Below are 13412 nucleotides of genomic sequence, written 5' to 3' on the forward strand. Positions count from 1 at the left end.
GTGGCTTGCCAGGCTAACCCGGCCGGCTGGCTCATGTGGTTCGAGACTCGAAACACCGGATCAGCACGAGGGTGACCGTCGAGAGAGAATACCCCGACTCAGGGCCTCGAGGTGACCCCACATTCCCGCCTTGAGGCTCTCGTCCACGACTGTCCACTTCGGCACCTTCCGCAAAGGGCCAACGCCAGAGGGCCAGCATATCAGCCAAAATGGCAGGATACACTACACTACATCGTTGAGTTGAAGGGGAGGGATTCTGCTGTTCGCAGGGGGCCGCCAACACCCCCCCCCCCCCCCGGCGGCCGGGGCCGATTCCGTCGCAAAATGGGATTCCTGGAGGAAGCGAGACAGCCCGTCAAAACAAACTCTTCACATTATCTCAAAAGTCCCGTCCCCTCACATCATGCCTCCTACTCGAGACCGTGGCCACACCGGCAAGTGCGAAAAGCACAAATCTTTGATTCTCTAAATTGAATGATAGCGGCCACAACATTCCTCTCATCTTTTCTCGACCCTCACCCAAAGTTACGCACCTCCAAGAAGTCCGGGTGATGGATCTTCGGCGGGCTCCATCAGATCGATCAGTGTGACCAGATGACGCCGTTTCATGAGCTGCATTGCGCAAGTCAGCCAGGCGATCATCCATCCATCCGCATGCCAAACCTTGACTCGGATCCTCTGATCACCGTGTCCCTGCCAAATAAACGCCCCATTAAGGACAGGGAAGCAAAAGCAGGGAAGAGCAAAAAATCATCCCCATGTCCACCACCGCAATGCCCCTGCCCTCCCCACCCAAACAAACTCTCCGCTTACAAACGTGAGCTCCACCCAGCGCCCCGTCTGCGCCAGGCTCTCGGTGTCCCGGGCCCTTGACCCTCAAAAATGCCCCAGAACGGCGGCGCCGCTCACTCCGCCTCGAAGCAACTTTTCGGGCCGCAAAACAATCCGCGTCGCCGCCGTCCCAGAACGTGCTCTCCCAGCCACCCTGCCCCATTGTGCTCGCCGTCGTCACCACACAGCCGTTTCGCCCGGCAGCGTAATCACCCGCACGCTGCGTCGCTTGTGCGGCGGCAGCCTGAAGTCATCCTGATTGAATGCGGCATGCTGAAGCTACGAGGGGCTTGCGCTGTGTAGCGGTGCGGTCAGAAACTTAGCATACTCCTCAACGTAGGCTCGTATCGGTAGAGTATCCCGTTGAGACAGCCCTTCGTCATCCACAACGAGGTCCAGCCGGCGATCGCTGGGCCAGGGACATGGCAGCGACGGTGCCATCACCGCACCCTCAGAAGGATGGTCACTACACTACTGTGAAGCAAGGATAAGGAGAACTAATCTACCTAGTGTAAATAGGGAAAGGCTTGAGGATGGCAGAGCCATGTCAGTTCCGCAACCTCGGAAGAGAAACGTCACACCGCGGCCGTTCTGTGCCATCAGACGATCAGCCATTGATCATCCGTCCCGGTCGCTCTTCTGACGCCATACATCAGTGAAGAGGATCTCATGTGGATGCAGCTCGATCGATCAGGCGGGATTAGGTTGTCGAAGACAAATTTTCAACCGCAACAAAGCACGTCCCACCTCAGGACAAATCTGCCATTGTCTTGCCTCTTGCACAGCAGTCGTGTCGGATGTTGGGAGTCCTGAGGTCGAGCTGAGCGGATGCCACGCACCTCGCTGACAAGCTTACGGAGAATGCGGTTTCGGCCAAATGACGTCGGGGTCGGTTCAATATTGGACACAGCGACCAACTAGCTGGTGAGCAGGATCCTGCGACGCATGCCATGATTGTCGAGAAATATTCACACAGTGGCAATCCTGCACCACGGAGGAATTCTTTCAAGACGACACGAATAGTTAATTGCCTATTCAGCCGCGCGATCCCTTAATTTCGCGAACCACAGCCCAGCTGCGCGGATAATAACGCAAGAAACGCCCCCCGGCCCGTTTCCCCCCATCCCCCCCTACACAGTACACTAGTATACACTACACTACGCCAGCGCCACGCCTCCTCCCACCAACGCCGCCACCCCAGCCAGCACAGCCGCCTGGGCCTGTCCCGTCGGCCGCGCTCCGCTGCCACTCGACCTGCTCGTCGTTACCGACGAGGTGGTGGTGCTAGCAAGCAGGTTCTCCAGCCCAGCCGTGATGCTCACCGGGACGCTGTGAGCGGTAACGTCGGCGAACACGGTCGAGATGGTTTCCGTCACGGTCGTGCTGGCGGTGCCCCATGTGCTTGTGCCGGAGTGGGTGAGCACGGTTGGCGTGCTGGTCATCTGGCCTGTGCAGCTCGCCGACTTGGTGCCGTCGATCTGGCAGGAGGCGGTTGCGTGCCTGTTGCGGTTCAAATACGGATAGTTGGTTAGTCAGCCAGCCAGTCAGTCAGTCAGTTGTGTGGTGTATGTGTGTGCGTGTGTTAGTGGTGAGGACGGGGGGCTGGTGTTTTCTTACACCGTGACGAAGGTCTCCTTGGTTACAGAGGGCTGGCCACCGGTCTGTCGGCCGTCCACGATTTGCGAGACCCGCTGATGGACGGTCAACATCATCGCTGTCGGGTTGATGGTGACGCTCGCGCCGTCGATGTAGTTGCACGGGGCGTCCAGTGGCTGGCCGAAGTGTGCCGCATCCTGACTGGGCAGGGCGCATTTGATCCAATATTCTGTCTGGGATAGCGAAGGCACGACGCGTATGATGGAGGCCGAGATGGATAAGCTCTCAGTTGCTGAGGGAGGATCCATGACAAAAAGGCTGGTGACGTCGGACGCCGAGGTGGTTGTCGCGAATTGGGCAACTGCTGGGGCGACCGCAGCGAGAAGGGGAAGAAGAAGGTAGAGTGCCATGCTGATTCGTGTTTGTTGAGGTCCGAGGTTCGCTAACCCAGTAGATACAGGGCTTTGAGGTCTGTCGGCAACTTGGAATGTGAGTAGTGTTGCAGATCCTCTGAAGATGACCAGGACTGAAAAGGTCGAATCCAAGGTCCTAGATGGGATAGGATGGGAGTTGGAACCCAAGAAGTGATGCCGATTCATCTCATCATCCTATATATTCGGCGGATGCACTCTCACTCCAGTTTCGCAGTGTGCCGTGGCACAGCTCGGACTCTTCGCCCTCGGAAAGCTGGACCGCAGCATGTCACTGCCTCCCTCGCATTCTGTCGTCGCCGCCACACCTAGTGCTCTTCGTCATCCCCATGCTGACCATAGTTTTCTAGGCATTTTGCGCTCTGTACCACGTTGGGTTTTCGAGATCAAACTGTCCAGACCTGACATGTGTTATCGTGCCCATCCAGAGACATACTGCTTCTTAGCTGGCCGCCTTCTTGGCATGGGCCAAAGGCGGTTGGGGAAGCTACGAGCGGATTGAGGGGAGGCTTGATGCGCGTGGGGCTGGGTTGAGCGCGCTGCAGTTTACCGAGCTGTTTGTGATCGTGATTGCGGAGATGGAGATCAAGAGGCAGAGCAACGAGCAGTCGGGGGTAGTAGGGAAGGCTTTCACAACTCCAGGAAGTGGAGGTAGTCGAGAACAGTGGGTGATGAAGCAAGAGAGATGGAGCGGCGTGCCCGGAACTGTCGAAGCGGGGATTCTTGCTGGAAGAGATGAGTTCCACGCACCTCACCACTCCATGTCCTGGCTTTTGGGATCTAAATGTGCTTCTGAGACAATATCGATGGAATTCATTATCAAAGCCTTTCAACAGATGCTCAGTAATACTGACAAACCCCGACCCAAATATCCGATGTTGCGACGCCAGGTCCAGCCTGCGTACCATTAGATCAGTCTAGGTAGGATTCTACGCCAGATTCAGGAATCTATGTAGCTGTAGACACATCAATAAAGTCATTAGGTGAACCGAACGGCACTGTACTATGTTAATTTGCCCCTTTAAGGTTTACTGCCCCTGATTAGAATCCGCCCGCGTTGTACACAATCCGATCTGCACCCCCTTTCCTCTCCACGGCTCCGTGGGCAGCGGCATCCAGTATCCGCTTCGACACGGCCGCACTCCCCGAGAGGCCCTCGCGCGCAATGAAGTAAGCAGCCAAGCCGGCAACATGGGGCGCAGCCATGCTGGTGCCGCTCAACCGCGCATTTGCGTGGTCACTCGAGTTGTACGGACTCACAATCCCGACGCCAGGGGCAAAGATGCCGACAACATGCCCCCAGTTCGAAATATCCTCCTCTCGTTGTTGGCCTGCACGGATGTCCGTGGCGTGGGCCCGTCCGTTCCGAAGTGAAGATGCCCGACGCCACGCGGAGACTTGGCAATCTTTACTCAGCTGGTGCAGTTACGGCGTTGGGCGCTTCCTCACGGCAGAGGAACATGAACGAGTGTATTTTCCGTAGTTAAACGGAAAAACTACGCAGGGCCGGCCCTTTTCCCGACTTGGGATCGCAACGATCTGTCTAAACCTTGACTCGCTGCGCTTGACTTGCTCATCCGCAAGCAGTACTGGAGTCACGCAAGCATTCCCACGCACATCACGGAATCTGCTTGCGAGCTCTCCCTTGTAGCGTCCAAAGCTGGTCCGCCCACTGCTCAAGCCGAAGTCCCATCCGTCGTCCCAGCAGCCGCACCAGTGCCAGTACCAGTCCCGGCGCCCGCACCCGACCCAGCAGCCGCACCGGTACCAGTACCAGTCCCGGCGCCCGCACCCGTCCCAGTGCCCGTCCCAGTGCCCGTGCCGGCGTTAGCACCGGCGCCAGCACCCGCAGCCGTGCCAGCCGCGCCAGCCGCGCCGGTACCAGTGCCGGCACCAGTGCCGGCAGTAGCAGCGGCCCCCGCGGCAGCAGCACTGGCACTAGCAGCGCCAGCAGCCGTTCCCTTGCCCTTGCCCTTGCCCTTGCCCTTCCCCTTGCCCTTACCCTTTCCTTTCCCCTTGCCCTTTCCCTTCCCCTGCCTCTTGACCCGCAAGTACGAGCGCTCCTGCAGCCCCTCCTCGTCCGCGTCGTCGGCGGCGGCGACATCGACGGAGGTGGCATCCACGGCGGCGCCGCTGCCGGTATTGGCGGCCGCGTGCGCGGCGCCCGTGGCGGTGAGGTCGCGCGCGGGTACGACGGATGTCGCGAGGGTGGTGGCTGTTTTGGACGAGTGGTCAGTTGACTGACGCGCTGTTGTCCAGATACAGGGGGGGGGGGGGGGGGGGGTCGAGACGGGAAGAAGGGTTGGTGGTGTCTACCTGCTACGCCGCCCTTATGCTGCTGCTCTGCCAAGGCTGAACCCCCCAAAAGGAGGAGGGGGGCGACGGCGGTGAGGAAGGACTTGGTGAAATGCATTGTGATGGTTTTTCTTGGTTTTGGTTCGATTGGTTGGTTGCCGAGCCAGCGGTGTGTGGTTGGTTTAGAAGAGCGAAAAGTGATGGCTAGAAGCGAAAGTGTAGCAGTCGATGCTGTCTTGTTGGTGGATAAACAAAGTGGAAGAATGAATGAATTGCCTTGATGAAACAGTGACAGCTATCGAGGCTAGAGCGGGAACGGGATGGCCGTCTTTAACTACGTTACCGGCTGACGCGCTGAACATCGAAGCTCAGAATGGGAGTGGCGAGGTTGAGCCTCAGCTGAAGTGCCGGGACGTCTCAATTCCAAGGAGCTGGGACAGCATGTCAGTCCAAACATCCCATGTTGTTTGACGTTGAGATGGAAAGTCACAGTTGAAACGGGATGCTCCCTGTGCGCTTGAGTCTTGAGCGCTCGGATGGTGTTGCCACCGAACATTCGAAACGAGGGGTTCAGCCACACGTTACAAAACTCGGGCGATACGCCATGGGGAGAGTGGAGACGGTTGTGGACTTGAGCTTGTTTTCTTGAAACAATCGGAATCGCAGTGTACAACGCCTGAAAGCAAGTGGAGGGAGGGCAGGCCAGAATATGAGGGGTCTGGGGTGCTTTGGGCGAAGAACTCAAACCTCCAGGTTCCACCCCGCCCGACATTGCATTAATTTTCGCGAAGATCTCTGGCCTCATTATTTTCTTGGAATCAAACAGCCCAGGTTCACCGTGGCGCAGTGAGACACGACACCAGGCAGCCGGGATCCTCTTGAAACCTGGCCCCAGGACTACTGCGAATAGCAACCAATTTGACGTCGAGCATACATCCTCTAGACCAAGACCGCCGCGGGTCGCCGTCTCTCACATCCAGCGTTGGGCTATGGTCGTGAGCTGCCGGACGTCCTTCTGCCGAGCCTGCAAGTTTTCGCTGATCTCTGAGCTCCGGTTGACCACCAAATGTCTGGCGCCTGCTGGAGAACTTCCAAGACTACTGACCACTGATATATAACAGCGTAATCAGTACGGCCATCACGTTGGGGATTTGGGTGGCGCAGTGGAAAGGAACAACTAGCACCCGAATGCCTGCCCATACCGAGGTTCATGACTGGGCGGAGCTGGGTTCATGGAATGCCTCATGCTGTTGGTGCAGGCACCGGGTTCATCTCGTCACTCATCACGGTAAGGTTAAGGAGGAGTGGAGGCATTCTCCATCCAAAAGGGCCAGAAGGCTTCCATTGGTTCCTTGGGAAGATGAGGCGTGTGGCCAGGGAGCTGTGGCTGGCCCTTGGTAAGTCCAACATCTTGGCAGGCAGGTTCCGTCAACGGGACCCGGTTCTCCGTTCTGGCGATTCCATACCGCAGGAGAGTGAAGATGAACAAACAAGATGACAACAACTGCCCTTACCGTGTTGCAATCCTCCCTACTCTGCAATCCGTCGGGCTTTGGCAAGCCAAACGAACTCTCACATCCCGGCTCTCAGCTGAGAACGAAGCCGTGCGTCGGTCTAAACAGGAACCAAAAGCTGAGCTCGTTGGCTTGAATGGCTGCTAATCATTTCCGCGACAGGAAGACATGCAGACATTTTCCGCATACGTGGTTCTCGGTTGATGGGAAACAAGCAGGTAACCGCAACTCTGTTGTGGAATGCATGAGACATACTGGACAGCGCTGTAAGCCATACCGCTAATAGAATTGATCTATCGCTTCCCCGCAGCATCTGTGTGACTTGGACAGCTTCATTCGCCCCAGCATGCCGGAAACCAAGCAGCGGCGCGCGCCAAAGGGTTACCAGCCGCTTCAGCTGTGGCCGGGAAAAGCAGCCGCTAGCCGCCGACAACTCGCAGGTGCTGAATCCCCTGAACAGGGATAAGTACATGTTATGCTCTCGGCATGTAGACGATGGTTGACAACCCGCGACCCTTCCCGTGGCAGAAAAGGGGCATTGATGCGGGGCAACGCAACTTTAGAAGCAGAGGGGGCGGGCTTCCCGCATAGAGTCCCCGACTCGCATATCGTGAAAGCATCCCCGGATCCGTAGCATATATGCGGGTCGGAGCAAGCAGTGTGTGGCTTTATTGATTCAGCTGGCTCTGGGGCAGTCGTGGACCAGCGGCAGACCGGCGTCGGCTGCAGAGCCCCGACGATCGTTCGATCCCTCGCCGATGGTTCTTCCGAGAATAAGATGTCCTCGGGTTTTCGGCTATCAGAGACAAGTACGGATACTGTCAACACAAAATTACACCATAACAATGTTACCCTTGTGCCTGCACACGGATGTTTAGGTAGGAACGGAATAATATCTAATGTACTTACTTCGTGTCTTTCAGACCAGGCTTGGACCATCTCCCAGCGGAGCCTTCCTCCTGGTGAGACACATGCGACAGCCTGCAGCAGCGGATGATGCCTCTCCCCCCAGCATCCCAACGTAAGGGCCGGATCCCACTGGGACAGAATCATCTCCAGGATCGTGCTTTGCAGGAGATCTGCCCTGGAATCAGCAGTTGGGCTTGGTGACCTAAGGTAGCCATGTACTGGTGGGCTTACACCGATATTGCTTAGTCTTAACCCAACACGCGCAAGATTGACCATGCATGAGCAATAGTGTTGAGTCTTGATGTATCTTCACAAAGAGCCACCAACATAGCATCCCTCCTACCCGGGCCCCGGTCTCTGTTTAGACGCCCAACCCCGTCCACTGAGTAAAATAACGGCAGCAAAAGACACAACCGCAGTGTACCAGCCACACCAACTGGAGACATGGGTGAACATTATTAGTCGGTCCCAGCCGGCCAGGCTATTGCTGCCGCTTTCCGTGCCTCTGCGGTTGCACAGCATCATGTCGAACGGAAGGGGAAAGAGGATGTGATGAATCAGGGAGCTTTACAGGGAAAACGAGGAAGATGAGGCATCAAGATTGGCAAACCAAAGCCGAGGAGCAGACGGCTGCAGCCTATCCCGAAACCATCGGCGCTCGTGCCTGGCTGCAGAGACTCGTCGTCCAAGTTGGCAACTCGTTACGAGATGATCCATGGTTCTGGAGACACAGAGAAGGCTATAAAGCCCTTATCCTCTCCCACCACTCTGTCCAGACTCGACCTCAAACAGAGCACATGTTGGACCACTGAGCTAAAAACTTTGGTTGCCCCATTTGTTGTTATTGGGACTTAGCTCAGTGCGGTTATGTTCTGACAGCACACACGCACCCAACCAGCAAGCCAACAAATAACAGCCAACCATCCAAAGACCAGCAATCAATCCACACCCACACCACCCAGCAAAATGCAGCTCACCAACCTCCTCCCCGCCCTGGCGACCCTCGCCATGACCGCCGCGGCCCTCCCGACGGCCGACAACGCCAAGGCCAACGCGGTCACCGCCCGCACCGACGGCGGCAGCGGCAGCGGCAGCTCCGGCTGCGACAACCACCAGCAGGCCGTCTGCTGCAACGGCATTCTCGGCTGCCTCGTGTCCCTGCTGGGCAGCAACTGCGCCGGCTCGACGTACTGCTGCTCGACCAACGATGCGCCGGTGGGTGGTCCCCCCTTCTGCCCTTCTTCCCCTCTGCACTTCCCACCTTCTTCCGTTCTCCCACCCACCACAACTTCCCCGCGCCACCAACAGCAATAATACCCCATCCGGTGCTGTCTTTGATATTACAATTCAACGTCGTGTCCTTGGCAAGGCTGACAAGCTGTTTGTGTGTGTGCGTGTGTATGGGGGTGACAGGGCACGCTGATCGATATCAACCTGCTCAACTGCGTCTTCCTGCGCTAAGCAAGCGTGGAAGGAAGGACGCTCGGCTCGGCATAGCTGGCGAGGAATCAGGAACCCGGCCGGGGATTGAAAAACAGTGTGTTTTTCTTTGGCGGCGCTTCAAGGCAGTTGGGGTTATCTGTCTCTGCCTGTGGCAAGCTCCTTACGCACTTCCGAGAATCAAAACTGGATTCTTGCATGATTCGATCAGTTGCTGGCTGTTTGGCATTGAGGGTGATTCGTCCCAGAGGACGCTTGCTATTGTGTCCTCGCCCTGAGACCGTACCGCAGAATATATACGTGATGGGACCGGATGGCTCGCTTGCATGTCATGGCGGTGAATGACAGCAGTTGCATGCCGCTTGTTGCCCTAAAGCTGTAAGCGGTGTAACTTTGAACTTGCGATTTCGCCTTGCCTCCTTCCTACGTGGTCCGTTGGCGGACCTCGGCGGCCTTTGTCCGGTTTGCGGTGCTAGTTGAACAGAGCTGAAGACTCGGCTGGCGCTCAACAGAACTCGCACTCTCTTCACCCATATCGCAATGCCCGTTCCCATCTTCTGTTCTCGGGTCCAAGGATCCCTCTCGAAGGGTTCGCGCTCACTCCCTTCCTCCACCACCCACGAACGTAAAGTGACCCTGTCGGAGCGGCGCGGGCATGACCAGGGCCGCGCCCTCAACACCCATCTCACTGCTGAGACGCCATCTCCGGTTGATAATCCGGCGGTGGCTGTCCCGACCCCAGTTGCTCGACAAGTCGTTGTTCAACATCGACAGGCTCTCCCAATCGCTGCCCAGGCTCAGGCTCAGGCGCAGTAACTGGCTCATTTGGACCCAACGCGCTCGCTTCCCCAGCCTGCTCGGATTGCCCAACCTGTTCCAATTGTCCAGTTTGCTGAACCGGCGACCTGTGGGACGACGAGTCAGTGATGAGCACGAGGCCTGCACGTCATGCCGGAATGAAGAGTTTTGCCAACTAGCAACAACAAGCAACGCTGCGGCATGAGACGGCATGAGATGGCATGAGACGGCATGAGATGGCATGAGACGGCATGGCATGAGACGGCATGAGACGGAAAGATCACTCACTTGGCTTCGCCCATGACGGTGTCCTGCCGGCCGGCGGGCACGCTCGCGGGCTCGGCGTTCTGCTTCTTCTTGGGCGCCTCGCCCTTCCTGGGCCGGCCCGAGCGGACGCCGACGGTCGGGGTCTTCTTCTTGAGCGCGTACTTGATCTGGTGCAGCGAGTAGCCGGTGATCTTGGAGATCTGCGTCGGCCCCATGCGCGCGTCGCGCGACAGCGTCTGGATCCGCAGCAGGTCCTCCACCTTCAGCTGCGGCCGGCCCACGCTTCCGGGCGGCCGACCCATTGGTGCCAGATGGATAGCCCGCACAGCTACTTGGTTGAAGAACTGGGGATTTCGATCAACGTTCGCCGTCGTACTGCGAACGCGCGCCGTCGACGATGAGGTCGGGGTGGGAAATTACTGTCGTTGGCTGGCCCGTGGAGAAGTGGGGCTGCACCTCTTCCAGCCTTTACGGACGACACGAACTGCTTAGCGCCGTGGGTGGGGCCTGTTAGAACTTGCTAGAAAAGGTAAGTTATTGGCGCCCACTGCTTACCACAGTAAGGTGGGCACCTGACCAGGGCGCAGAACTTTTGGAATTGCCCGATTGCGGAGCGGTAACTCAACCCGTCAACAGCTGACAGCAAAATTGGCAGTTGCCAGGTGGCGGTGCTCAGCGGTGCTCAGCTCGCATCTTTGACTCAGCGATTCAGGTCGCAACAAGAAGGTGGGGTTAAACTTTCTCGGCAGTTATTCTTTGCACTGGTCACCCCATCGATTATTTTTCGCAAACCGCACGACAGCCCGACAAGAAATAGTGTAAAAGGCGCCCACCAATCCATAAAAGAGGATATTACTATCAGCATTATCTCGTGTAGGTACCAGGTAGGATCAGTTCACGCATTGACCATGGCCATGTAGTCCACATTCGGCGTCAGTCGAACCCTCCGCTCGGGAGTCCCCGGTGTTGGTCTCCGTCTCGCACCACCACCATCATCCTCTTCCACATCACCACCACCACCCACCGCCGCTGCCGCCGCCATGGCGCTGCTCACCCACGTCCGGTTCAGCCCCTCCGCCATCTCCCTCGTGATCCTCAACTTCAGCGCGCCGCCAGGCCTCAGAATCGCCGTCATGGCCTGCGCCCATCTCCACGGCTCCCTCGCCCCGCCCGGCACGCCATTGAAGTACTCCCAGCCCATGATGCCCCCAATCTCGCCATACCTCTTCCTCAGCCCAGCGACCACCTCCGCCAGCCTCGCGTGCGGCACGAACCCTGTGCCGTGCACCGGACTGGTCAGCTGGCCCAGCACGACGCGCCGCGGGTCCCAGCCCGCGGCCACGATGCGCTCGAAGTCGGCCGGCGCCGCCAGGTCGCCGAACGAGCTGTAGAACTGCGTGTTGTAGAACGCGATCGCGTCCCCCGCCTCTCGCTCCAGCGCCGCGTAGCTGAACCCGCTCAGGTTGCGCCCGGGGGCCCCGCGCCCCTGCAGCGCGCTGGCCACCGGCGCCAGCGTGATCACGAACTCCGCCCCAAAGTCCGCCCGCAGCCGCCGCACTAGCCGCGTGATGCCCGCCTGCGACATCGCCTGCTCCACGTCGAGGTCGATCCCGTCGAGCTTGTGGGTCGTGATGGCGTTGTGGAGGAGCGCGTAGGCGGCTTCGAACGCGGCGGTGGGGGAGGTTGCGGTGCTGGTGCGGTTCCCGGGCGTGGTGGTGGCGGTGGTGATGGCGTCGGCATCGGCGTCGAGCGTAGCCGCTGTGAAGGAGCCTGGTGCGGCGCCGCCGACCATGCCGAGGACTTTGACGCCGGCGGCTTGCAGGATGCGGGTCTCGTTCCAAAGCGTGTCGAACAGGGGCTGCTCCGGCGGGTAGTCGTTAAGGTGGATCGTGCCATTCGCGTGGACGTGGAACGCGGCGACGATCAGATGGGTCAGCGCGATTTGCTGCTCGGTGATGAGCGGGAGCACGGAGATGGGGCGCCCGGAGGAGTCGTGCGTCGTCTGGTAGTAGATGACCAGCCGGGGGATCTCGGAGCTCTCGTCGGCCCTCGACAGCAGGCGCCGCCGGAAAGGGATGGCGCAGACAACTGCCCAGAAGAGAGCTAGAGTGAAGAGCGTGGAGTGCATGCTAACGATACAGAAATTAAGTAGTATTACAGCAAAGGAGAGGATAGAGGCTGGAGTAGAGGGTCTTCGGTGACGACGCGTGGTCGAACGGAGACTCCAGGTTGTGCGATGGAGTCAGATGCACGTGGAAACGGGCAACGACGAACTCGCATGCACGTCTGCTGGTCACGCCTTCCCTTCCGCTGCGTAGCACTCGACTTCTGGCCAAACGGAAGTGATGCCGACCACATTCATCGACACCGTTGTCATCGTAACGGTTGGCGTCTAACTGATTCTGTCAACAATGCGTCCTCCTTGGCCAGCGAGTGGGAAGCTGGCTTACGCTCCGGGACTGGAGTGACTGTACCGCTTGACGATGACGCCGTCTTCCTGGCCATCTGTCGCCAGTTCCCAAGCTTGGAGTAGGGCATGGATGGCTTACGGGGGCAGAGCAACCACTGGCGCTCGTCCCATAAGCTGCATCGTGATGCCAGCTGGGATAGTGATCATCCCGACTTGAAGGGTTTCAACGGTCATGAGTTTGAGCGGATGAGGGCCGGCTGGCTGCAACGCTTTAGAGCTATCGACGACGAGTATTATTCAACTGTGAGCGTGTCCCCTCAGGATCGTAACCTCTCAGCCGGGGGCGACTTCGGTTGGACGACGTCAAGCAGCGGTGGGAGGAGATTGTTGGAACCGCTGCGCAGGCTTAGGAGGATGAAGCTATCACAATACAAGTGATATATACAACTGGGAGCAATCGTGGTGTTGAAGATGTTGTGTTGTAGGAGAGTTCTCCTAATTAGGAGCCCAGTCTTAGGCGGCAGTTCCAGGTTGGGCATCAAGCCGATGGATCCTAATCTCGGTAGGCTAGCCCAGTGCCCTGGGCCAGGCTAGTTCTGACACACCCCCCTAGATTGAGCCTCTAGCTCTAGCCTACTAAATCCAATAATCTATAAAGCTATTCCCAACACTACGTCCTTCCTAATCTAGCAATTCTATAGTGTTAAGGTCCTTCTGCTATCGCTCTGATCTACTAAGTTTTATATACCTACTGTTCTTAATCCTATATATTATACCTTAAACTAAACCCTCTATTTAGCTAGAGCCTTCTTCTAGCCCTATATCTCTTCCTTCTATACTACCTAGTAGGCGTAGATCTTAATAAGGGCTTAGATATCCGTTAGATTAAGTATTTCTATAAACTTCCTATAGGGCTTTGGT

The 13412-nt window shown here is 57.7% G+C and overlaps 4 protein-coding genes across 4 annotated transcripts; 1 reads left to right on the top strand and 3 right to left on the bottom strand.

Moving 5' to 3' along the window:
* Positions 1 to 3899: 3899 nt before the first annotated feature.
* THITE_117394 (uncharacterized protein) lies at positions 3900 to 5271 on the bottom strand (the record flags this gene model as incomplete). The annotated part of the gene is made up of 3 exons (XM_003654646.1): positions 3900 to 4189; positions 4573 to 5073; positions 5175 to 5271. 3 exons carry the CDS (start codon positions 5269 to 5271, stop codon positions 3900 to 3902), a joined length of 888 nt encoding a protein of 295 aa, XP_003654694.1.
* Positions 5272 to 8542: 3271 nt separating this feature from the next.
* On the top strand, positions 8543 to 9037 carry THITE_159967 (uncharacterized protein; the record flags this gene model as incomplete). The annotated part of the gene is made up of 2 exons (XM_003654647.1): positions 8543 to 8791; positions 8990 to 9037. The coding sequence occupies 2 exons, from the start codon at positions 8543 to 8545 to the stop codon at positions 9035 to 9037; spliced, it is 297 nt and encodes a 98-aa protein (XP_003654695.1).
* Positions 9038 to 10016: 979 nt separating this feature from the next.
* On the bottom strand, positions 10017 to 10515 carry THITE_2117851 (uncharacterized protein). Its single transcript, XM_003654648.1, has one exon. It carries the CDS (start codon positions 10381 to 10383, stop codon positions 10099 to 10101), a length of 285 nt encoding a protein of 94 aa, XP_003654696.1. The 5' UTR covers positions 10384 to 10515; the 3' UTR covers positions 10017 to 10098.
* Positions 10516 to 10976: 461 nt separating this feature from the next.
* THITE_52693 (glycoside hydrolase family 18 protein) lies at positions 10977 to 12209 on the bottom strand (the record flags this gene model as incomplete). Its single annotated transcript, XM_003654649.1, has 2 exons — positions 10977 to 11030; positions 11088 to 12209. 2 exons carry the CDS (start codon positions 12207 to 12209, stop codon positions 10977 to 10979), a joined length of 1176 nt encoding a protein of 391 aa, XP_003654697.1.
* Between the last annotated feature and the right edge of the window lie 1203 nt (positions 12210 to 13412).

The sequence above is a fragment of the Thermothielavioides terrestris genome, chromosome 3 (assembly GCF_000226115.1).
Source record: "Thermothielavioides terrestris NRRL 8126 chromosome 3, complete sequence".
Classification (NCBI taxonomy): Eukaryota; Fungi; Ascomycota; class Sordariomycetes; order Sordariales; family Chaetomiaceae; genus Thermothielavioides; species Thermothielavioides terrestris.